Raw genomic sequence first — 27,143 nt, forward strand, 5'->3', positions numbered from 1 at the left:
AATGCCCAGAGAAAAAATTTAAGATACAAAGATGAAAAGAAATAATAGGAGCAAGTTTCCCCAAGATGCTAACACAGATGAACCTACAGATCAAAGTATATATTCCCCTTGTTGTACATTGAATCAGATCCAACTCATAGCTGATGCTTCAGTGCATTGTCAGAGGCAGTTAATCTCATGGGAGGAAATTGCCCATCTTTTTCCTATGGAGAAGCTGGTGGTTTCGAATCACATTCCTTTGGGTTGGCAGTGCAACTCCTAATCTATGATCCATTAAGTGACAATCACCTTTACAACAGGATCAGACCATTATGATCCCTAGAGTTTTCATTGGCTAATTTCTTGGAGGTACATTTCCAGTTTTCTTTACTAATATATCTTACTGTGGATGCACCATTACAACTTGTTCAGTAATGTGCCAGCCTTCATTGACAAAGTAGTGGCTGTACTAATAGGAACTCGATGGGCATCCATCAAACCTAGATCTCTTGCATTGCAGGCAAGAATTCTAGCACTGAACCACCTGGGCAATGTCTTCCTGTGCAATTGTAAAACTGCCTCTGAAAACCCGTCAGAGATGGAACACAACAACAATATAAATAACAGGTTCATCCCTGCATGGTGCACACCAGGCTGTGCCAAGAAATCTGGAGGACAACCACCTGGCCAACTGACAGGAAGAGATCCATATTTATCCACATTCCAAAACGAAGTGATCAAATAGGGTATGGAAATTATTGCACAGGATCTCTACTATCACATGCAAGCAAAATTTTGCTGAAGATTATCCATGGGACCATACACTGACAGAAAGCTGGGTTTAGAAGAGGCCGTGGCACTGAGGACATCACTGCCAATGCCAGATGGATCTGGCAGAAGCAAAGAGTACCAGAGGAATGTTTCTGTTTCACTGACTGTGCAAAGACGTTTGTGTGGAACAAAACAAATTATGGATAATGTTGAGAAGAATGGAAATCCCAGAAGACCCAATAGTGCTCATGCAAAACCTGTTCTTGGACTCTGAGGCAGTCATCAGAATTAGCGAAGAAACGCTGCATGGTTCAAAATCAGAAAAAAAGAGTGTAATTTTCAGTCTGTAGGCCTTGAGAGGCTGGACTTTATGAGGAGGAATGTGGAATTAGAAATATACAGATAACAAAATCTTACTTGCTGAAAGTGAGGAGGGCCTGAAGTATTTGCTGCAGAGGATCAAGAACTGTAGTCTGCAATATGGATTGAAGCTCAACATGAAGAAAACAAGAATTCTCACCACTGGACCAATTGGCAGCATAATGATGGATAAAGAAGAGATTGAGTGTTAATAATTTCAGCTTGCTCGGTTCCACAGTCATTGCACATGGAACCAGCAGTCAGGAAATCAAAAGACTAGTTGCACTGATAAAATCTGCTGTCATAAACCTCTCTCCAGAGTACTGACAAGCTAGGATGTCAGTCTAGAGACTAAGGTGTGCCAGGTGCAGGTCCTAGTCTTTGCAGTTAGTTTCTGCATGTCAAAGAACTAGACAATGACCAAGGATGACAGAAGAGTTGATACTTTTGAGTTGTGGTGCTGGAGAAGACTATTGAACATACCATGGACTGTCACAAGAATTAACAGATCTGTCCTGGAGAGAGTGAAACCATGCTGCTCCTTGGAGGCAAGGATTTTGAGGCTCCATCTCACATACTTTGAGTATGTAGCCTGGAGGAACTAGTCTTTGGAGAAGGGTTTCCTTTATATTGAATTGTAATTGTTCCTGAAAGCTGCAGTCTGACAGTGCTTTAAACCCTCTTCACTTTCAGCAAAGTTGTATCTTTTGTACATCGCAGGTTAATGAATCTTGTTCCAATCCTGCAGTAGTGTGCTGCTTCATACCGTCCAGCTCTTCATATTATTTACTCAGGATACCGATTGAATGGGCAAAAGGTTTTAGGTTAATAACATTAACTTAGGGCTTCAAAAATATGGTAGACAAAAAATAGAGAAAATGCATACCTAATTCAACATTGGGGTAATGTTGTAGTCAGTGGCTTTAAAAATAAACTTCTTACCTAAAATCACTCTTGTGTGCATTTGTTTTCCATTTTTCTTCCTATTTCTCATAAGCTTCATGTTCATTTTTTTTACTTTTATTATTATTATGATTAATTTCAATGAACATTTACAGAGATTGTGGATTTCCAATCATTCATTGTTGCACTTTTCTCCCCCCCACCCCACCCCCACTTCCAGTTCACTCTTCTTTAGAAGCAAAAAAAAAAACCTCCTTCATTGGTATACAATCCCCCCACACCCTCCCACCGTCACCCCAAGTATACTCCATTCTGCAACCCTCATTCCAAACTTTTATAATCATAATGCCCAAAATATATTATTTTTAAATGTTCTCTCCCTCATCGGCTTCAATGCAGTATAAATAATTTATCCATTTTTTCTCAGACTTACCCCCACCTGATGTCAGCCTCATTCTACAACAGTAGCACCATGCAGTATTTGTCCTTTCATGACTGAGATATTTCACTCAGCATAATGTCCTCCAGGGTCACCCATTTTGAATAATATTGCATGAGTTCCTTGTTTTTCAATGCATCATAATATTCCATTGTTTGAATATACCACAGCTTCTCTATCCATTTATTTGTTAATGGGCACTTAGTTTGTTTCCAACTTCTTGCTATTGTGAACAAAGCTGCGATAAACATGGGCGTGCATATATCTGCTTGGATGTCGGTTATGGTCTCTTTAGGGTATATTCCCAGTAGTGGAATTGCTGGGTCAAATGGTATCTCTATTTGCAACTTTTTGAGAAAGCACCACACTGCTTTCCACAGTGGTTGCACTATTTTACACTCCCATCAACAGTGAATAAGGGTTCCAGTTTCTCCACACCTTGCCAGCATTTGTTGCTTGCTGTTCTGTTAAATTTTGCTATTCTGACTGGGGTGAAATGCTCTTTCACAGTTGTTTTAATTTGCATCTCTCTTAGAGCTAGGGATTTTGAACATTTCTTCATATGCTTGTTAGCCATCTGAATGTCTTCTTTGGTGAAGTTTCTGTTCATATCCTGTGCCCATTTTCCTATATGTTCTTTAATGACTTTCTTTTCCTTTATAGTTACTTTTTAAGATATTTTTGCATAGGTGATGTCTTAGTATTATTTAATAATAATAAAGGTATAAAATCTACATAATGAAAACTTTTATTTCTACTTTCATCATTCACACTGCCCTTCTCTATCCCCACAGTAGCCACAGTTATTAGCTGCTTAAGCATGTTTTAAATTTTTTTCGTAAGTTTTGAGACTTGAAAATCCCAATGTACTTAAAAGGGTATAGTAAGAGATACTAAATTTCTTCTTTATTCATTTTTTTCTACATTAAGACCCAGAAAGGATAATTAATTATGTATTTTCTTGCGGATATCATAACTTTTGCCTCATACTTGTCACCTTAAATTAAAACCATGCTTCTTGTATGTTGTATTCTTAAAGAAAAGTCTGTGCTGTTTTCCTAGGCTTTGCCTAATGCTAATGAAAAGGCAAAATAGTTTTAAGAGTGAATGTGATTGATGAAACCTTGTGTACTTTCTGGAGAGTGACTCTGCTGTTTCAATATATGATATGCATTGTATTACAAAGTTTGCACATGCCTCTTTTCCCCAGAATAAAGTTTTATCATTTAAAGTCTTAAAAATATAAGGCTATGAGACAATTATAAGAATTTCGAAGAACTAATTACTGACCATGATCTTTCCCCTAAATAGGTTTTTCAGGGCTGAAGAAGTTAATGCTTGATAAAGTCTAATCAGTTTTCTATTTCATTACTGCTAGTGAATTTTTCTTTTTCTCCCCCCCCATTTTATCTTTAAAAGATAAGAGAACTTTTCAAAGTTATGCATCTTAAGTTTTTTTTGTTTTGGAAAGCAAATTGGATTTTGGGAAACAAATTTGGTGTTAGGAGAAAAACATGGTAGTTTTGTTTTTAACTCAAAAATGAAAAATGCATTTAACAGGCTGAGAGCATTTTATTATACATAGTGTTTTTTATGACCATGAACATGAAGCATGTATTTTCATGTTTTCATTTACTTGTTTCCTACTGTTCCATCTATGAGTGGCTAGACCATGCATGTAGTATACCTTTTTCCCTTTTCCAGTTATTTCTAGTTTATAAGACTTAAGGTGATATTTTTCAAGAATTGACATTTTCTACTTTGTAATGCTTATGAAGAAATGATTGAGTTAACTATTATTTCTGTTTTCATTTTAAGTTCTTGAGTGAATTTTTATTTTAAGCCACACATCATTTGTGAATTTTCTTTGAGGTTAATAGTCTTAAATCTCTTATGTCATGAAGAAATCTTTAAGCTAATTATTTGTGGTTACTTCTTAGGACACGTATTTTCTGTATCAGTCAATTCCTTCTTAATTGGATAAGTTCTGCTTTATTTACTATCAGTTTACTTCTCAAACCAATCTCCCCCTTCTTTGCATGTTTGTCCATCACTGGGGTGGTGGCATATCCCTTGAATAATGGGATGAAAATCCCACTCTTGAAAATTGATTTTTTTGTTTATGTATAAGTTTACATAATTTTGAGTTTGACAACAGTCATTAATAAAGTTAATTAGGATTTGAATTGTTGAGCATTAACAAGAACCAAGCCTGTTGCCTTTAAGTTGATTCAGACTTTTGGCAACTCCACGTATGTAGTGTAAAACAGCACTCAAAATATGTTGTCAGAACTGTGAACTTTCAAAATAGATTGCCCACCCTTTTCCCTGTGGCCTCTCTGAGTAGGTTCAAACTTCCAGTCTTTCCATTGTAGTCAATTTGCACCACACAAGTGCTCCTTTATTGTGATTTCGAGCCTTCATCAGATTTCCAGTCTATAAATCTTCAGAGGAACAGAATGCCTAAGCTTTCTCTGAAGGAAAGCTAGTGGCTTTGAACTGTTAACCATTCATTTAATAGCCCAACATGAACTATGCTAGTAAACTCTAATTCAAAAGAAAGAATTCTCATAAGAAAGTAGTGCCCATGTTTGGAAAAGAAATTAGTATTTACAAATTATTTGAAAGGTAGATCATGTATTTTACAACGTTTCCCTGATTGAAGGAAAGCTTAGGAATAAAAATCTTAGTGTACTGTCTTTTCTTTTTTCTCTGAGAATTGGTGCATCAATTCTACCAGGGGTGGCAGAAGATAAACTTAGAAGAAGGAGTAAAAGACAGATACAGAGAGAAAGATTTATAACCCTAGCCAAACTTCTCATCTTCAATGTTAAATCCAACATAGCAACCCTGTAGATAGTTTTCAGGGTTATAAATCTTTATGGAAGAAGCCAGCCATATCCTTCTTCCACAGAGCAGGTAGTGGATACAGGTAAAAGAGTGAATCGCTAAATAACTTTCTATTTTATTTACCAGGGCTGCTGTAGGAGCAATAAAGTTATAGCAACCTTGACTTCTATTTTGTCTTTTCATTTAAAAGGTGTAATTGATGTTTCAGACACAGATAAGGAAAATACACTGAACACCAAGAGATCTACCGTAAATCTAGTAAACATGAGTGGTTTCCCATGTGTACCACATTCTGATCTTGTCTATCTTCTACTTTTGTTAAAAATTTGATGCGTTTGAGAATTTATTTATACATTTATGTATGTAATCTTTTTCCAAAATAATACATTGCAAGGTTAACTAAAACATTATAGTATCAAAACTATGTGTTTTTCTGCAGCTTATTTTATTATTAAGTTTGTGACAGTTGTAATGTGTCTATTCACATATTTAATTGCAACTCAGTATTCTTTTATATATTTTACATTTTTAATTTAATTTAGCAAACATACTTATTTAACTCAATTTATCATACATATCTATGAGTATATCATGTTTACTTATCTAGCTTGTTTATGACATTTAGGTTGATCCTCAGTTCCTCAATTATGAAAAGTGCTGCTATGAATATTTTTATGCACATGTCCTTTGATCTAGGATAAATACCTAGAAGTAGAATTACTGAGTCATGTTTTTGTTGTTGTTATATGCCATTAAGTCACCTATAGTTCATAGCAATCTTATGTGCAGTAGCTCTGAACCTTGTCCTATCCTGAGCCAATCTCACTGTCTGACATACCTACCCCTAGTACCCCTGTTACTGTGTCTGTCAGTCTCTTTCATCTGGAGTTTTCTCTTCTGTGCTCCCACCACCTTTCCAAGCATGATGTCCTTCTCCAACGGTTGGTCCCTTCTGGCAATATGCCCAAAGTATGTGAGAAGGAGTTTTATAATCCTTACCTCAAGAGGCAGCTTGGTTTTACCCGCTCCAGGACAGACTACTTTGTTCTCTTGGCAGTCCATGGTATGTTCAATACTCTTCTCTATCACAACAACCCAAAGGCATCTATTCTTCTATCATCCTTAGTCATTGTCTAGCTCTCGGATGCATAGCAAGTAATTGCAAAGATCATGGTCTGCATCAGGTACACCTTAGTCTCAAGACTGACATCAGTGCTCTTCAGTACTCTGAAGGGAGGGAGGTCCCTTACAGCAGATTTTCCCCAATGCAATTTGTCTTTTGATTTCCTGGCTGCTGGTTCCACGAACATTGACTGTGGGTATGAGCAAGATGAAATTGTTAACAATCTCAATCTCTTATCCATCTATCATGATGCTGCTAGTTGGCCCAGTTGTGAGAATCTTTGTTTACTTGATGTTGAGCTTCAAGTCCATATTGAAGACTGCAGTCCTTGACCTTCTGCAGCAAACACCTCAGGTCGTCCTTAGTTTTAGCAAGCAAGGTTGTGTTGTTGATGAGTCTTCCTCCAGTCCTGATGCTGCATCCCTGATGTATACCTTTTCTGATTTTGAACAAAGTAGTGTTTCCTTGCTGTATTCTGACAACTGCTTCCTAGTTTAAGTATGAATTTCATATAAGCGCAATTGAGTGTTCTGGGATTCCCATTCTTCTTAAGGTAACCACAATTTGTTGTGGTCCACATAGTCAAATGCCTTTGCATAGTCAATGAAACACCAATAGACATTCCTTTTGTACTCTCTGTTTTCTGCCAAGATCCATCCAACATTGGCTATAATGTCCCTAGTGCCATGGCCTCTTCTAAACCCTGCTCTATTTAGTCAGTTATGTAAATATCAACTTTACTAGATGTTGCCAATGTATTCTCCAGAGTGGTTGTACTACAGTATGGGAGTAGAAGAGCATTTTGTTACTCTGCATCCTCATTATGACTTGGTACTATCAGACTTTTCTATTTTTGCTAGTCTTATTGGTATAAAAAGTATCTCCATGTTAAGTTACATTCTCCTGGTTACTAAAATATTGAGTTGCCTGATTATTGTTGTTAAGAACTGTCACGTCAAAACTAACTCATAGGTGACCCTCTAATGGGTTTTTCATAGGCTCTAAATCACTTGGGAGAGGATTGCCCAGTTTTCTCCTACAGAGCAGCTAGTGGATTCAAACCAAGTGTCTTTGGGTTGGCAGTACAGCACCTTACCACTTAGCAGCTACTTGGGCTTTATCTTCTGTGAATTGCTTATTCATATGCATACATATATGTGTACACACATATACAAGTATACACATATATTTAGATTATTATTTGTAAATTGTATACATTTCTTGATATTTAGGGGTTTTTTACTTTTTTGTGGTTTAATTTTTTTTCTTTATTATTTTTTCTTTTTTTTTAATTTTATAAATTTTTTATAATTTTCTTCTCTACCCGCCCAGCCCTCTTCCCCCCCTCCCAGTTCGCTCCTCTCTTTCAAAAGTAAAAGAAAGACTCCCACCCTAGTACACAAATCCCCCCACACTCCTCCCACCACCCCAAGTACATTCCACTCTGCAACCTTAATTGTGGACTCTTGTGATAACCATAATACCCTATCATACATCACTTTTAAATTATTCTCTCCCTCATCTTTTTTTTTTTTACTTTTTAATTGCGTCTTTTGCTGAACTTAACTTAAAACTTTGTTAACTCTAAATTTTAAAAATACATACCGTAAAACATTGACCAATTCAAGTTTGTATATATACAACTCATTGGTGTAGTATATATACAATTTATTGGTGTTGATAACATTCGGTGAGTTGTGCAACTATTCTCATCCTCCTTTTCTCAGTTTTCTTCCCTCATTAACATAACTGAAATAGATGCCAGAGGAGCCTCTGCATATTGCACTAGAGCACGGAGAACCCAAAACAAAGGGAAGAAATGACAAAGTTAAACAGCTGAAAAGAAGATTTCAAAGGGCAGCTTTCAAAGGCAAAGCAAAGTATTATCATGAAATGTACAAAGAGCAGGAGACAGAAAATCAAAAAGGAAGAAAGCACTCAGCATTTCTCAAGCTGGAACTTGAAGCACAAATTCAAGCCACAAGTTGCAGTAGTTAAAAGATGTGATAGGCCATGTTTCAGATGATCCAGGAAACATCAAAAGATGGAAGGAATACACAGGTACTGTGTATTTTGGTATAGTCACTGTGCCAGAAAGCATAGGCTGACATAGAACTTTCTCAGGAAGTAGCATATGATCAAGAACCAATGGTAATAAAAGAGGAAATTCAAGCATCTCTGAAGGAATTGAAAAAAAAAGGCTCCAGGAATTGATGGAATACCACTTGAGATATTTCAACAAATAGAGGCAGCTGTGGATGTGCTAAATTGTCCCAAAATGTATAGTGGACAACTACCTGGACACCCAACTTAAAGAGCTCTATATTTATTACCATTCTAAAAAAAAAAGTGATCTAACAGAATGTGGAAATTATCAAACAATATCACTAATATCACATGCAAGCCAAATCTTGCTGAAGATACCAAGAAAATGACTAGAACTGTCCATCAATAGAGAACTGCCAGAAATACAAACTAGATTTAGAAGAGGCCATGACTCTAAGGATATCATTGCTGATGTTAGATGGATCTTGGCTGAAAATGTACCAAAAGAAAGTCTATTTGTATTTTGCCAGCTCTGCACAGGTAACCAACCCCTTATGTGACCAAACAGAACTGCCACTACCACTATGGGGTTTTCTTGACTGTATCTTTTATGGAAGCAGATTGCTTGGTCTTTTCTCCTGCAGAGCTGCTGAATGGATTCAAACTGCCAGCCTTACATTTAACAGCTGCGCATATAGTCATTTACTTACCAGACCTCTTGATTTCAAACTTAAATTATTTTTAACATCTTAATTTTTCCTCATAAATCTACTTCCTGCATTCTATCCCGAATTCTTCCCTGTCCAGTTAATGGTATCCTGATCCGCCAGTTTTTAGAAGCACCTTTGTCATCATCCTTGAGGCCTCTCTTTTCCACATACTTTAAATCTGTCCGACTCCTTACCACCTTTACTCTACCTTAGCCCAAACCATTGATACTTGCACACTAGCTTTCAGTGCATCTTTCTTCTACTCTTGTACCTTTACAGTGTATTTTTAGCACAGTAGACAGACTCTTTCTTAAAAAATAAATATAACATTTGCCAATTCAACATATTTTACATGTATAATTTGGTGGCAATGATGACATTAATCATCTTGTGCAACTATCACTAGTATTACCCATTGCCATATTTACCAGAGTTATCCCTTTATAAATCAGGTTGGATTTGAAATATATTTTTCATAATAGCATACTAGCAATGTTAAGTAAAGATAAGGTCATTTTGCTTATTTGAATAAAATTTTCATTGGTTTTCTATTACTTCTTGAATAACATTCTGATTTTGCTACCATGGCCATATATTGATTTGGCCTTCTGCATACTTTTAAAATTTTATTTCCTTTCCCTTTCTTCTTTGCATGCTTAACTGTAGACACACTGTTGTTCTGTCACTGTTAACCAAAGGCAAAAATATTTTTCTCTTAGAATTATTGATATTACTATTCCTTCTGCTTAGAACAAACCTTACTTGAAACTATACTGCAAATTGTTGCTTAATAAATGTCATAAACTATCCAACAATGAATGAATGTAAATCCAAAATCTCTGTAATCGTTCATTAAAATGAATTTTTTAAAAAATGGGGGGGGAATGTCATGAACTAGGTGAGACCTTTCCTGACCACTCTCACCTAGAGATGCATGCATGCTGTCCCATTCACCACACCACATCACAATCCAAACTTTCTACCCTGCTTTATTCCTCAGGCTGTATTATTAGCTGAAATGATAAGATTTCTTTCCTAAAGAGGGTAAAATGAGGCTGCTTCTTGGAGGCAAGAATTTTGAAGCTTCAACTTAACATACTTTAGGCATGTGTCCAGGAAGGATCAGTCCTTAGAGAAGCACCAGGATGCTTGGAACGGTGGAGGGACAGCAGAGCAGTGGAAGAACCTAGATGAGATGGATTGACACAGTAACTGGGGTAATGGCGGTAGCTGGGTCAAAGACAACAGTGGAAGAACCCAGATGAGATGGATTGGCACAGTAAGTGGGGTAATGGGGGTAGCTGTGTCAAAGACAGTGAGATTGGCTCAGGATAGCATAGGGTTTGAAGCTATATACATAGGGTCCCTCTGAGTTGAAAGCAACCCAATGCACATAACAACAACCCTCTAGCCCACAATAGAATAGAAACGCAACAAGGGCAGGGAAATTTCTGACTTATTATTGCATCTCTTGTACAAAGACATACTAGGCATCCAATATTTAAATTCATTACATCCTTAGTTATGAGACCTTGACCTTGAGCAAATTAGTTCATCTTACTAAATTTTAATTTTACATCTCTAAAACAAAGGCACGAAATTGTATCCATATCTCTGACAAATATTTGAAGGCAATCTCAAAGGTCATTAAACCCTTTCTTTTAAAAAAGTTATTTGCACAAGATCACATAGATCAAGCCAGTATTTTTTTTTCACAAAGTATAGTACTTCTAAGTTAGTAATCCAGTCTACATATTCTATATATCTTTGATTAAAATTTTACTAATTTTTATGTTTCTGCCCTTATTCTTACTGCCTCTTCATTATATCCTTTTTTTCAAGTCACCTCTTTATATTTGCAAATATCTTTTTCTTCAACCAGTCACTCTCTTCTCCCCATTCATTGACTATAAGCAGACATGCTACTTAACTCACATTCTTCTCTTATTAAGTGACTTCTCTCATTTTTTATTGCCCAAAACATGTATATAGTCATTTTTTTAATATATTACAAAATATGTTCATACTGAGATTGTAAATAATGAAAAAGGAACACTTTTGAACCAAACTTGGATTCCAATTTCAATTTCCTCTGACTTAAGGTTTAATATTTTTGTTGTTACATTTCATTTAGAATTCATCTTTTAAAGTTTTCTGTCTTCTAAAATAAATTTTGATATGTTGTTTACCTGTCATTTATTTCTATAACGTTCAAGGTTATTTACATAAACTTGGCAGAACAATATGCAATTAACCATGTAGTTGTCATCTTAATGTTAGTATGTTGTTGTTAGGTGCTGCCAAGTTGAATATGGCTTATAGCAACCCTTTGAACAATGGAACCTGTCCTGTCCTGTGCCATCTTCACACTCTGACACACTAAAGCCCATTGTTGAGTGTCAGTCTGCCTAGTTAAGGGTCTTCCTTTCCTTCACTGTCCCTCTACTTTCCAAGCATGAATATTCCTCAGTTTACATTGGATTACCTCCATGGCCTTCAGTAGTTTTCTAGTATCCTTTTAATTTCTTGTTAAATTTATTCTTGAGTGTGTTCTAATTCTTGTTGATTAAATGAGTGGAGTTAAGTTCAACCTAGTTCTTTTTTAGGAGCCTCTTGATAGTACAGTTAAGCCTTTGACTGCTAGCTAAAAGGTTGGCAGTTCAGACCCACCCAGAGGTACCTTGTGAGATCTAATGTTTTACTTCTGAATCCCTATGATGCAATTCTGTTCCACACACGTGATTGCCTTAAGTAGAATAAAGAAAAAGAGGAAAGAAAGAATTGACGTAGAAGACATGAAAGGAAATACACTATCTGATTCATGATCATGATAGTAGTAGTTTAAAAACCAGGGAGCATGAGAAATTTGTAAAGTATGAGGTGATAATTGATACATGTAAAGGAGAGAGAGATTGTGTGTGTGTGTGTGTGTATGTGTGTCTGTGTGTAAAATTAGCCAGCAAAAAGCAATCATGTTTATAAATGAGGTTATTTGTGAATGTTTCTTTTTCTTAACTATTCTGTGATTTCTTTAGTTTATGTTTTCACCAGCTTACCAATTTGATGTGAGCCATTCTTCTACTATATAAGTCTCAGGGTTTCATACAGAAGTATGACGTTATTGTTGTTGTGTGCCATTGAGTCAGAATCAACTCATAGCTGACCCTCCAAGCAGGTTTTCAGAGGCAGTAAATTGCATGGGAGGTTTTAGAAGGAAGGTTATAGAACCTTATTAATTTTTTTAAAAAAAATCAGATCTGTAGAATTGTTTTACTTGTGCTTATTTCATTTAAATTACTTTTAATATCTTTTTTAAATAACTAGTTCTTTTTCTATATTTAAGATCATTTTCTTTTCTTCTTGTAGGTTCCTCAAATGAGTCGCCCCGATCTGATCCTCTTTCTGATGAAATACCTGATGGCACTCATAGTTGGTATTCCTTCCATTTTCTGGGTTGGAAGCAAAAAAACATGCTTTGAATGGGCCAGTTTTTTCCATGGTCGTAGAAAAAAAGAGTAAGTTAAAATAAATTTAACACAATATTCACAAACCTTACATTTGCACAAATTTGTGTTTCTTCTATTAAAAATTATATGTACTTAGAGAAGATATTCAGATAATATCAAAACGTTGCACAGCCACTGGTATCTTGATTGGCACGTTACCATATCTAAGTAAAAACGTAAACATATTTTGAGATGTATAAGTTGAATCAGGGTTCTGATCTATCCCTGTGTTAATTAAAAATATTTAAGTGGAGGCCAGACTTTATGGGGGAAGAATTTTTAAATTAAAATCAAATTAATGTGTTATTCTTACTTGGCCCTCTTTATATTCCTGTGAGGGGTTAGTAAATATAATCCTCTCTGTTTTACAGAAAAGGAAACTGAAAAACACGTTAAGTTTCTTGGCCAAAGTTATACAGGTATTTAATATTAAAGTTAGATTAGATTTCTGGTTCCTGAAGTTTATTCAAAACCAGCTACTACAGTACATTGGCAGGGAACTATAAGAAATTGAAGCTGGCTTTAGAAGAGGGTACAACAATAGGAATATCATTGCTTATGTCAGTTGTATACAGACTAAAAGCAGAGAATACCAGAAGAATATCTATTTGTATTTTATTAACTATGCAGAGCTTTCTTACTGTATGAGTCATAAAAATTTATGGCTAACGTTGGTAAGAGTGGGAATCCATCAACAATTAATTATGCTGCCTGAAACTGAGGAGGAACTGAAGCGCTTGCTGCAGAAGGTCAAGGACTGCAGCCTTCAATATGGATTGAGAATCGATATCAAGAAAACAAAGATTCTCACCACTGGGCCAACTGGCAGCATCATGATGGGTGGAGAAGAGATTGAGATTGTAAACTGCTTAGTTTACCTGACTCCACAGTCAATACTTTTGGCACCAGCAGCTAGAATATTAAAAGCTGTATTGTGTTGAGAAAGTCGGCTGTCAGACTTCTCCAGAATACTGAAGAACAGGGATATCAATCTGGATACTAAAGTGCACCTGATACAGGCCATGGTCTTTGCAGTTACTTGCTATGCATCAGAGAGCCGACAATGACTAGGGAGGATAGAAGGAGAATTGATGCCTTTGAGCTGTGGTGTTGGAGAATAGTATTGAATATACCATGGACTGCTAAAAGAACAAACAGGTTCGTGCAGAGAGGTTGAAACCAGGCTGCTTCTCAGAGGCAAAGATTCTGAAGCTTCGTCTGACATACTTTGGACATGTTGCAAAAAGGAACCAGTCCATGGACAGGGACGTCATGTTTGGAAGGGTGGAGGGACAGTGCAGGAGAGGAAGACCCTCGATGAAATAGATTGATACAGTATCTGGGGCAATGGGGCTAGGTGTGTTTGAAACAATAAGATTGGCACAGGATAGAGCAGGGTTTACGGCTGTTATACATAGGGTCACTATGAGTTGCAGGCGACTCAACAGCACATAACAACAACAACCAGCACTGACTATTGTTCTTTCAACTATACAAAAAAATTTTAAGAGAGAGAATGTTAACTCATTCTAGTGTATTATATGTTAAAGCCAGAGTAGAAAAAAATGTAATAGTCAATAAAACAAGAAATAAATTATTAAATTCTTTCAATCCGTAATTGACCCTCCCCTATAACAGAATGCCATGGAAAAGTATAAGAAGTGCTGAAGCAGTAATTAAAGAATATTTTTTTGTTATTAGATGTCATTGAATCAAGTACAATTCATAGTGATCCTGTGAACAACAGACCTGAACCCTGTCCTATCTCGTGCCATCCTCATTGTCTCAGACACACATCAGCCCATTGTGGCAATCACTGTTATATTTAACAACAAAATATTTAGAAATCTTTAATTTCATGAATCTGTCATACATCGAATGGGAAAAAAAAAATTTTTTTAAAGGCCCTGAAATATCCCCAAAGCAAGAATGCATAGCTAACCTTCCCTCAGGTTTCTGAGGTAGTAAATCACATGGGAGGAGATTACCCATCGCTCTCCCTCAGAGCTGCTGGTCGATTCAGACCACCAGAGAAGCATCCCTTTTGAGCAGCAGCACAACTCCATGGAGCGCAAGTCTACTCTGACTCACAGGGGATTACCTTGAGTCAGAAGAGCTTGGCACCTGCTTAGTTTCGGCCACAAATTATCCACAAAAATAAAAGAGCACAGGTTTTTTTGTTGTTTTTCATGGGATTTTGTTTGTTTATTGTGATTTGAGTGAGTTTACAGAGCAAAGTGGTTCGGCATTCAACCTTTTCAAACAAAGGCCTCTTTTTTAATATTTTTTTAAATTGTGATTTGAATGAAAATTTACAAAGAAGCTGGTTTTTCATTCATACACATTTTGTTTTTTCTTTACCCTTTCCAAGGACATCTTTAAAGTACTAAAGAACAGGGGTGTTTGTTTAAAGACTTAAAGTTCACCTTAGTTAGATTTGTTTTTGTTGTTATATGCCATTTAGTCTTGTCCTATTCATAGTGACACAAGATCTGAACTTCGTCCCTTCCTAAGCCACCCTTATCCTCTCTGACAAACTGCTGGAGCCCATTATTGCAGTCACTGTGTCAGTCCATCTCCTATCTTTTGCTTATCTTCCACCTTTCCAAGGAATGCTCCCTTCTAGCAACATGCCCAAAGTATCTGAGATGAAACTTCGCCATCCTTGCCTCCAAGGAGCACTCTGGCTGCACCTTTTCCAAGACGTATCTGTTCTTTTGGCCATCCACAGGATAAATATTCAGTGCTGTCTTCCAACACCCAACTCAAAGGCTTCTATTTTTCCTTCTATTATCCTTATTCATTGCCCAGCTCTCACATGCACAGCAAATGATTGAAAAGACCACGTCTTGAATCAGGTGCACCTTAGCCTTCAAACTGTCATCACTGCTCAGTAAGTTGGAGAGGTCCCTGATAGCTGACTTCCTTGACTGCTTATACCAAAGACTGATTGTGGATCCTCATAAGATAAAGTCACTGACAATTTCAGTCTTTTCTCTATCATGGTGTTTCCTCTCTGTCCAGTAGTGAGGGGGGGTTTTCTTGATGGTGAGATGTAATCCATATTGAAAACTGTAATCTTTGATCTTCTGCAGCAAGTGTTTCAAGTCTTCTTCACTTTCAGCAAGATTGTATTATCTACATAGCACAGCTTGTTGATGACTCTTCCTCCTATCTTGATGCCATATTTTTTGTTTAAGTAAAGCACAGCTCCTCTAATTATTTGTTGAATTTGGAAATTGAATAAGTATAGAGAAAGGATACAGCCCTGGCCCATGCCTTTCTTGATTTTAAACTATGTAGTATTCCATTGCTCAGGTCAGACAACAGTTTCTTGGTCTAGGTATAGGCTTAGTGTGAACACAATTAAGTATTCTGGTATTCCAAATCTTTTCTGTGTTTACCATAATTTGTTATGATCCACACAGTCACAAGCATTTACCTAGATGTCTATTTGTGTTTTATTGACTATGCAAAGACTCATTGGATTAGATGGATTGAAATGAATAAGATACACTTTAAATGAATCGACAGAGTGACTAGAACATTGAGTCTAAACACAGTGGAGAAGATGAGGGTGTTGCGGGATGGAGCAGGGTTTGTTCTGTTGCACATCGGGTTGCTATGAGTTGGAAATTACTTGAGGGCACCTAACAGCTATGATATTTGTACCCATTTTCTCTTATGGCATCAATTTAAATTCCCTCAATGTAATAGTACTCTTCCTGATGCTTTTTGCAATTCTTATTTCTATTAAATCTTATATCCTACTCTTTCTCTTGAAGAGGATGCAGTCGGAGTGCTTTTTAGAGGCAAGAATGATGAGGCTTCGCCTCACATATTTTGGGCATGTTGCTAGGAGGGAGAAGGACTTGATGCTGGGAAGGGTGGAGGGTCGGCAAAGGAGAGGAAGATCCTCAACCAGGTGGATTGACAAGGTGACTGCTACAATGGGCTCATGTGTGTCAGGAAGTGTGAAGACGGCGCAGGACAGGACTGGGTTCAGATCTTTTTTCATAGGGTCACAATGATTCATACTTGACTTGAAGGCACCTAACAACAATAACTTTTTCTTGATTTCTGAGCTCTGTTTTTTGGCAAATACTCACCTTTTAACCTTAGAAAAGTTCACAGTTTTAAGTTTGAAGATACACGTTTCTCAGATAACACAATATCTGAAAGTATTATCACTGCTATCATATAATGGATTTCTCCTTTAAATATAGTTTTATAAAGCAGGAAAGCAAAAAGAAAGGAGTTATATAACTGCTAAAGAAATACTTATTTCTTAGATGTTTATTCATTATTTAAGAATGTCTTGATTGAGTTCTTACTCCGCTTAGTTGTGCAAGGGTTGCTGTGGGTCAGCATTTACTCAAGAGCACCTATCAACAAAAATGTGCCGAATGTGTTACCGTCGCTCAGTGTTGGGCTGCTAACCAAAAGATCTGTGGTTCAAAGCCATCAGCCAGTTGTGGGAGAAAGATTTGATGGTCCACTTCCATAAAGATTTTGTTAAAGCCTTAGAAACCTTTGTCCTGTAGGGTAATATGAGTTTAAATTAATTCATCACCAGTGAGTTTGGTTTTGGTTTGAATATTCTTTGAACAATTTTAGGATTGTTGTTGTTTATCTTCAAGTTGAAACCAACCATACCTGACCCTCCAGTGAGTTATAAGACAGAGTAAATCACATGAGAGTAGTTCTCCTGTGGAACAGTTGGTGGATTTGAACTGTGTGCCTTTGCATTGATATTGCAATTTCTTACCATTAAGCCACTAGAGAGGAAGACCCTTAATGAGATGGATTGACTCCGTGACTGGGGTATTGGGGGTAGGTATGTCAGAGACATGAGATTGGCACAGGATAGAGCAGGGTTTAGGGCTGTTGTACACAGGCTCTCTATGAGTCGTAGGCAACTCAACGGCACATAACAGCAACAAGCCACTAGAGCTTCTGTTTTAGTGGTTAAGTAGCAAACAAAACATTCAAGTTCCCTGCTTCCGTGGAGTATTCTTCCTTTCTGGATTTGCTGTGTATTTTTTGACATTTACTTTTTTTTTTCTTTTTAACCCCTTAATGTTGGCAAAAGAGTTTGAACTGAACATCCTTAGGTACCTCTAAAAATCCCTGTTGGTATAGTATGCAACATATTGGACTGCTGAGAGTTAGACAGTTCAGGTCGCCCGGCTGCTGCACAGGAGAAAGATGGACAGTCTCATCCAGGAAAGGTTTACAGCGTCAGAAATCTGATGAAGGGTCACTCTGAGCCAGAACCAGCTCAACAGAAGTGGGTGGGCACCTTTACACCATGGACAGATAATTGTGTAGTAGAGTTATGTTAGAAGTTCCAGACAGGGCTAAGGATTGAACCTTTTAGAAACCAATAAGAATTCTACCCTTGATCTTAGCCAAATGCTATGATTAAAACGCTCAAGGACCATTTAGTCTGTCAAATTTTCTACAACTGTGGAATCCTCAACCAACAAAGTTATTGTTCTTCAAGCCAGTATGGTAGGTACCTAGTCAGGAGCACAAGAGTGGATATGAGAGGAAGACTGTCAGCAAGATGGGTTGGTGCACTGTAACAATGGATTGAAGTACTATCAGAACTTACAAGGATGGCACAACAGAGGGCTAGGTTCAGACCCATTGTTCATACGGTCACTATGAGTTTAGTAGATTTGACAGCACCTAAGAGTAACAAGTGCTAGCCTTTGTGAAATGTCAAAAAAAACAATCGAAATAATGTTCTCAATTTAATGAGCACATTCAATATTCCAAACACTGTTCTAATCATATTATTATTGTTGTTAGCTGCTACTATGAAGTCAGCACCTCACTCACCCCTACCCCATGCACAAAAAAAACCCCGCAAAATGCCGCTTGGCCCAGGGCTGCACACAACTCCATCTGTGGTCAATTACAGAGAGACTGTTGTGGTCACTAGAGTTTTTGTTGATTGACTTCTAAAAAGAGATGACTACATACGTCTTCCTTAGTCCCTCTTAGTCTGGAAGCTCAGCTCGTTATAAAGAGACTGGGTTCTAAAATTGTATAAAGCCACATTTAAAATTATGCTAATGTCAATAATTCCAATACTGACTGAAATATTTTTAGAAATCCTTTTTTTGATTACCTAAGTTAGGTCCTTTTTTGTAAATCTTTCTTCTTATCAGCAAAATGAAGAAACAAACTTTCACTATTTGAGGGTAGATTACATTTTTTTAACAACCAGAAATTAGATGAAGCCAAGAATAGAAAATAAAGTCAACAGTTAAGATAGATTTTGTCAACATAAGGAAAGGTGATTTTGGGGTGTCTCTCTGAAGTGCCTTGGAGTCTGTCATGTGTATGTGTATATATATGCGTGTACTTTGCTATAAATGACAGAGGTGTATAATCTATGCTGATATTTAATAGTAATTTATACTTGTTCTTTCATCTGATTTCACATTTGACATTTTGTCTTCAGGATATAAAACCCGTGTTTTATCATTATTTTATAATTGGCTTCTAAGTCAATTTTTCTTCCTGGTAATTGGCTTTGTTGTGACATTTCACAAAACCTTTAATTTGTTAGGACCTCAGTTTATTTGTCTATAAATTGAGTATCGAAATATCTATTATTAATGAACATCCAATGTACCTTTACGTAGACCTGGTTGTGCAGTGGTTAAATGCTTGGCTGCTAGCCAAAAGATCAATAGTTCAAATCCACCAGCTGCTTTAATGGAAAAAAGATGAGTCAGTCTGCTTCCATAAAGCTACACAGCCTTAGAGACCCTGAAGGACAGTTCTCCTCTGTCCTGTAGGATTCTTATAAATTAGAATTGACTCACCATTACCGGGGGGGATAATATCTTCTTAGAAATAGCAATCTTAATCTCCATAAAACATTATTAAAAAGGATTGAAAGAGAATATAAAATAACTAGCATAAATTGTCCACAAATGCTAGTCTCTTTCAACAACAGCAGCACAACAGTCATTTTATAATTTGAAAACTTAGATTATATGCATTACATGGTACACCAATTGACATATTTCAGCTAACAGATGCTGCCCTGGATGTGCTCACCAAGTTGTGCCAAGAAATCTGGAGAACAACCACTTGGCCAACTGACTGGAAGAGATCTATATTTGTTCCCATTCCAAAGAAGGGTGACCCAACAGAGTGTGGAAACTACAGAACAATATCATTGATTTCACATGCAAGCAAGATTCCACTGAAGATTATCCAAAAATGACTGGAACAGTACATCAGCAGAGAACTGCCAGAAGTCCAGGCTGGGTTTAGAAGGGGTCGTGCTACTAGGGATATTGTAGCTAATATTAGATGGATCTTAGCTGTAAGTAAGGAGTACCAGAGGAATGTCTATTCATTGACTATGCAAAGGCATTTGACTGTGTGGATCATAACAAACTGTGGCTGACTCTGAGAAGAATGGGAATCCCAGAACACTTGACCAGGCTAATGAAAAACCTATACTTGGACCAGGAGGCAGTCGTCAGAACAGAGCAGGGAAACACTGCATGGTTCAAAATTGGGAAGGGCATATGCCAGGGATGCATCCTATCTCCATACCTTTTCAACCTATATGCAGAACAGATTATTCGGGAGGCTGGGCTCTATGAGGAGATATGTGGGGTCAAGATTGGTGGACGATTTATCAACAATCTGCATTATGCAGATGACACAACCCTGCTTGCTGAAACTGAGGAGGACCTGAAATGCTTGCTGCTGAGGGTCAAGGACTGCAGCCTCCAATATGGATTGAGGCTCAGTGTCAAGAAGACAAAGATTCTCACCACTGGACCAATTGGCAGCATCAGGATGGATGATGAAGAGATTGAGATTGTTTACAGTTTTAGTTTGCTTGGCACCACAGTCAACACTCTTGGCACCAGTAGCCAGGAAATTTAAAAAAACATATTGAAATGGGAAAGTCTGCTGTTAGGGACCTCTCCAAAGTTCTGAAGAGCAGTGGTGTCTCTCTGGAGACTAAGGTGCGTCTGATACAGGCCATGGTCTTTGCTATCACTTGTTACGCATCAGAGAGTTGGACAATAACTAAGGAAGATAGAAGGAGAATTGATGCCTTTGAGCTGTGGTGCTGGAAAAGAGTATTGAGGGTACCACGGACTGCTAGGAAAACAAACAGATTCATTCTAGAGAGGGTTAAACCAGGCAGCTCCTTGGAGCCAAGGATTCTGAGGCTTCATCTAACATACTTTAGACATATTGTAAGGAGGGACAGGTCCTTGGACAGGGACATCATACTTGGGAAGGTGGAGGGACAGCGCAGGAGAGGAAGGCCCTCTATGAGGTGGATTGATTCAGTGACTGGGTTAATCGGGATGGGAGTGTCAGAGACAGTGCAATTGGCACAGGACAGAGCAGAGTTTAGGGCTGTTGCACGTAGGGTCACTATGAGTCGCAAACGATTTCACGTCACATAACAACAACAACATATATGAATATAAAACAAGATACACCGATTTATCATCTAACTGGGTTTCTGATTCAAGTCCTTCTTTGTCATCATCAGAAACAGCTACCTGCTTTTAAACCCTTTATAGCAGTTAAAAAGGAAGCTCTGACAGCATAGTCCATAGCAAGTGGTGATGCTAATTCCAATGTGTGTCTCCAGCAGCTCCTTTGGAGACAAATGAGTAATCTCCTCCCAGTGCATTTTCCTGTCACAGAAACCCAGTGGAGGGTCACTGTGTGTCAGGACCCACTGCACAGCACTCTGCATTTATAGCAGTTAAAAGCACTTACTTTTGACAATAACTTATCTTCTTCATTTTCCCCCCTTAAATTTTAATTATGTCCAGGACGTAATTGTATTTAATTGCTTAAATTGATTTTTTATGTTATATTCTAAGTTGTGACCATTTGTTTATTTAATCATTAATATAACTGTTTCTTCCAGTTATATAACTGCTATCATGAAATCAGTTTTTACCCCTAAAACAACTACTCTTAGTTTCAAAATGTCCTGTTTATGGCTTTTATGAAGCATTTAGTATTCTAAACCATTCAAGAAAACCATTTCTTTGCTTTATAATAGCATTAATGTAATTTTGATGTTTTTGAGAATGGTGGGGGTTTTTTTTAGCTGAGAAGGAATTTTCAAAAATGATACCTTTATATACCTTCATTTTATAGATGAGGAAATTGAGGATGAATGATTTGTCTAAGATCACATCTTTACTGATAGAATTGGAATGGAAAATCTGATTTCCTCCATTGTTCTCTCAGCAGAACACCCACCCTCGGGCACAGATTACCATATTTTGTTATATTCTTTCCTCTCTTGATGATGTTCTCTTCTTGAATCCTAAAGATCTAATTTGGAGAGCAATTAATTTCAAGAATGACATCTGTATTCTTGAAATTACTTGTACCCTCCAGTATTTTCTATTGATTTATGGAGCATGCATGTACCTTAAACTTCGTATTTTGTTGTTTAGAATAGTGAATGAGAGCCGCCAGGTACTCCAGGAACCTGACTTTGCGCAGTCACTCCTGAGGGACCCAAACACTCCTATTATAAGGAAATCAAGAGGAACATCCACTCAAGGAACATCCACGCATGCGTCTTCAACTCAGCTGGCTATGGTGGACGATCAGAGAAGTAAAGCAGGGAGTGTCCACAGCAAAGTAAGCAGCTACCATGGCAGCCTCCACAGATCGCGTGATGGCAGGTAAGTTCTTTTATTGCTTTATTTTCTTTTATATGCTTAATTATGGTCAAACAACTTGAGGGAGAAAAATGCCAGTTTTGGGGTAGATGCTGACTATCATTTTAGCCTTTTTCCGGGTGGAGTTCTGTGGAGCTCTGGTGACCTAGAAAGCCAGGAGTTATGCTGCCAAGTCTGTGGCGGTCGGACAGTCTCCTCCCATGCGATTTACAGCTTCTGAAATCCCACTGTAAGATCAGCTGTGAGTCAGTTCTGACTCAATGAGAATGAGTTGAAGAAGAGTCCCAGGTTCTGATCAAAGTTGAAAGCCAGACAGAGTTCAGAGTTTAGATTTTATTTGATAGGTAGTGTGGAGTCATTGTTGGGCACTGAGCAGGGAGAAGGTGGGTAAAAATGGTAATTTTGGGAAAAGTCGCTTAATAGTCAGTTATGGGGGGAAAGATAGGCAGTCTCCTCTCATGTGATTTACTGTCTCTGAAAACCTGCTGGAAGATCGGCTTTATATGAGGTATGTATGAGGTATGTGTGTGTGTGGAAATTCAAAGGTGATTTAGAGATGGTAATCGTTTTTCAAAAACTCACAATCTACTAAGAAAGAATGTAGCCAGTATTGGTGTTGTAATTAAGAGTATGGAATCTGGAATGATAAATTTCATTTTTTATCATCTATAAAATGGAGATAATAATATTATCTGCCTCAGGGAATGCTGTGAGGATTAAATGAGATAATATAGCTAATCACATATAACAGTGACTGCCTTTACAGTAAGTGCCTGATCGTGATCGCTGTTATTACTGTAAGTGAACATTTAATGTAAAATATAACAGTACAGTTCTGGGAATTGCAGATTTTTCCATAAATGGCCAGAGTGACTGTTTTAGACTTTATGTGTAGACAATCTCTACTGTAGCACTCCTAAACTCTGCTGTTTAGCATGGAATAAGCCATAGACGATAAGTAATGAAGTCAAACTGCAAAACAGGAGTGTGACATTGGACCATAGTTTCCTGACTCCTGGGAAAGGTTGAGGATCAGAAAAAGAGAAGACCCCCCCAGAAGACGGATTGACACAGTGACACAATGGACTTGAGCATGTCCGAGATCATGAGGCTAGTGCACAATGGGGCAAGGTCCAGATCTGTTCACAGGGTCTCTGTGAGTTGAAATTAATAGCAGCTAACAACAACATGTCAGAGAAAGGTTTAGGAAGAATGAGTACATGAGAGAAGACAACCTGCTTTCTGAGGAAGATGCGGTAGCTGCTGCAGGCATTCTGTGTTCGCCCACTGTTTGCTCTCCCCAGGGAACAAGTCAGTCTGCAGCCATGACTTTTAGGGCCATGGGAAAGTCACCCATGGAACCGGATGTGGTCATTCACCGATTACCCTAACCAGCCACAATGTAAAATCCCTGGAGGAGGTGTGTGCCGACTTGATCAGAGGCGCAAAGGTGAACCTGAAGGTGAAGGGACCAGTTAGGATGCTGACCAAGACTCCGAGAGTCACCACAAGGAAGATTCCGTGTGGGAAAAGTTCCTAAGACCTGGGATTGTTTCCAGATGAGGATCAACAAGGAGTCATTGACGGGCACAGCCATTCTGAGATTGTCAAGCAGATCACCAATGTGGAGGAGGAAGGGAGAGAGAAAGAGGAAGGAGAAGAAGGAGGGGAGGAGAGGGGAGGGAGGAAGGAAGAAGTAGAAGGAGGAAGAGGAGGAAGAAGACGACAATGACTACTACTTGTGACTTCTCTCTTATTGAATCAGAAGACTGAAACACTAGAATTAGTGAAACTGCTTAGAAGTCTTCAGAAATCATTCAGTTGAGAGCTGATAGCTGATGTAGACTTACTGGAAAGTAGTAATAGTGAAAAGAATCTAATCAGTATTTTGAAGGAAGAAGTAATAATAGTTGGTGATTGACTAACATAAGCAGTTAGAAATAAGGGATGCACCAAAGATTTTTTTCTTTTTTTAGATTTCTAGAAAAATAAAAAACGAAGTTTCTAATGCCCCAAATAGGAAGCATTATATGTTTGGTTTGAAACTTATTTTTCTACAACTGTTTTATGTCCTGCTAATGTCATTCCATGGAACTCTAATGGTTTCATGGTAAAGGAGCTACATTGCTAACCAAAGGCCGGTGGTTCGAATCCACCAGCTGCTTTGCAGGGTAACAATGGGCAGTTGCCTTCCATCAGGTTTATAGCCTCTGAACACCTGCTAGAGGGTCAGCTGTGCGTCAGCTCTGACTCAACAGCAATGCATTTTTTCATTTAACCTCATCCCAGGGGAGCTGGGTGGCATACTCCTTGAGAACTGTGCTGCTACCCCCAGCGGTTTGAATTCACCAGCAGTTCTGCTACAAAAAGATATGCAATATCTCCCATGATATTTATGGCCTCCAAAATCCTGCTGGAGAGTCAGGTGTGACTTGGTTCCAGTTCTGTAGCAACACGGGGAAGGAGAGAGAGAGGAATCTCATTCCCGTCTTACTGTAGCTTGTTGGCCTGTCCTTCTGGTGTAGGATACGATTCTTAGTCTTACTCTGCTTTCCACCTTCATCACAGGAGGTTTAAAAAGCAGCCACTTTTATTTGATGTTGATATGCCTTCTATTTTATATAAAACTCTTTTCTCTTTTCTTGCCAGGTTTTTAGAGTGAATATTCTTTAATCTCTATTTTCACTTCCTACCTTTCTGTTTTCAAACTGACCATCTGTTAGTTTGCCATACTATGTTGGCTTGCATATTGCTCTGATGCCTGAAGCTATGCCACCAGTATTTAAAATACTAGCAAAGTCAAGGACTGTAGTTTTTAATATGGATTGAAGCTTAATATCAAGAAGACAAAGATTCTCACCACTGGGCCAGTTGGGAGCACCATAATAGATGGAGAAGAGATTGAGGCTGTTAGCAATTATAGCTTGCTCAGATCCACAATCAACACTCTTAGCACCAGCAGTCAGGAAATCAGATGAATTGCACTGGGAAAATCTGCTGTCATGGACCTCTCCAGAGTGCTGAAGAGAAAAGATGTCAGGTCTAGCAACAAAGGTGCGCCTAATCCAGGCCATGTTCTCCTCAATTACTTGTTATGCTTCAGAGAGTTGGACAATGACTAAGGATGACAGAAGAATAGATGCCTTCAAGTTGTGATGCTGGAGAAGAGTCTTGAACATACCATGGACTGCCAAAAAAGCAAATAGGTCTGTCTTGGAGAAGAGGAAACCAAGTCTCGCCTTGGAGGCTAGGATTTTGAAGTCTGCCTCACTTACTTTGGGCATGTGGCCAGGAGAGACCGGTCCTTGGAGAAGGACATCATTCTTGGAAGGATGGATGGACAGTACAGGAGAGGAAGACCCCAGATGAGATGGATTGATACAGTGACAGGGGCAATGGAGGTTGGTGTGTCAGAATTAGTGAGACTGGCTCAGGACAGGGAAAGGTTCAGAGCTGCTCTACATTGCAGGCAACTCAACCAGTAACTTCTATGACAGGTTTAGAAGCAGGAGTGGCATCCACTTCCTCAACAACATGCCCCCGGAAACTCTATCAACTTTGATAAATGTCGATAGTCGTAGAGCCTTTTGTTCATAGAGTCGCTATGAGTCGTGCTCAACTTGAAGGCAATCAACAACAACAACAGCAAAGTCAATTGTACGCAGATTATAGTATAACTTCTAGACTAAGAAAAGGACTAACCATCCAGTCCTGAAATAACAGGCCTTTGAAAAACCCAATGAATACCAGAAGAACACTATTGGATGTAGTGTTGGAAGATGAGACACTCAGATTGGAAGACACTCACTATACAATTAAGCAAGAGCCACCTCCTCTAACTAGTCTCCTGTTATGATGCAAATGGAGTAAAATGTCACCTAATGAAGGACCTTCATTTCCTGAGGTAGCAGGACTCAAAATGAGGAGAAATCACTACAGCTATTCAGTAATGATTGAACATGGAATGTGTGAAATATGAATCTAGGAAAATTGGAAGTTGTGAAAAATGGGGTGCAACACATCCACACTGTAGTGAGCTGAGATGGGCTGGCGTTGGCCATTTTGAACTGGACATTCATCTGCTCCTATGTCAAGAAAGCCAAAATGAAGAGGCATGGTATCATACTCATCATCAAAAAGAACTTTTCAAGATCTACCCTGAAGTATTACGTTGCGTGGATACAAGAAAGACATGTTAATACAACTATAATACAAATGTCTGTACCAACAACTTCAGCCAAAGATGAAGAAATTGAGGATTTCTATCAACTTTTATAGTCTGAAATTGATAGAACATGCAGTCAAGCTTACACTAGAACATAACTGTCATTAAGAAATGAAGAGTGGTTAGCAATAATTTCTGGTAGCCTTTCATTTCATGATTTATGATTAGTTCTTTTTTTTTTACTATTAACACATGGTCTGTTATATTCTATTTTTTAGTAACTACTTAAAATTCAATATGTTAATTAAATTAATCCAATTACATTTTTCTGAACTTTGTTGTCCTAATTTAAATATTTTTAAGAGATGTGCGTAGGAGTATGAGTATGAATATAGATACACATTTTTTAAAGGACTGGGAATTAAATGGTAAATACTATACTGTATCTAGACTGAAAGAGTTCCTTATAAATACAGGAAGATGAGTAAATAACAATAGTAAAGGTGAAAGCAAAATACTAATAATTTTTTTTTATTTCTTTTTTTGACCTTGACGAATTTGTCAAGGTCTAATCTCTTTTT

At 37.9% G+C, this 27,143-nt stretch overlaps 1 protein-coding gene across 1 annotated transcript in view; it reads left to right on the top strand.

Annotated features, from left to right (window-relative positions):
• FZD3 (frizzled class receptor 3) overlaps positions 1-27,143 on the top strand; it is a 118,622-nt gene that overhangs the window by 90,243 nt on the left and 1,236 nt on the right. The window contains exons 4-5 of the mRNA XM_006884871.1: positions 12,548-12,696; positions 22,167-22,400. Coding sequence (XP_006884933.1) covers positions 12,548-12,696; positions 22,167-22,400 — 383 coding nt within the window. The remainder of the gene's footprint in view (positions 1-12,547; positions 12,697-22,166; positions 22,401-27,143) is intronic.

This window comes from Elephantulus edwardii, unplaced genomic scaffold (assembly GCF_000299155.1).
Source record: "Elephantulus edwardii isolate Elephantulus edwardi_28Jun2011 unplaced genomic scaffold, EleEdw1.0 scaffold00038, whole genome shotgun sequence".
NCBI classification, from domain to species: Eukaryota; Metazoa; Chordata; class Mammalia; order Macroscelidea; family Macroscelididae; genus Elephantulus; species Elephantulus edwardii.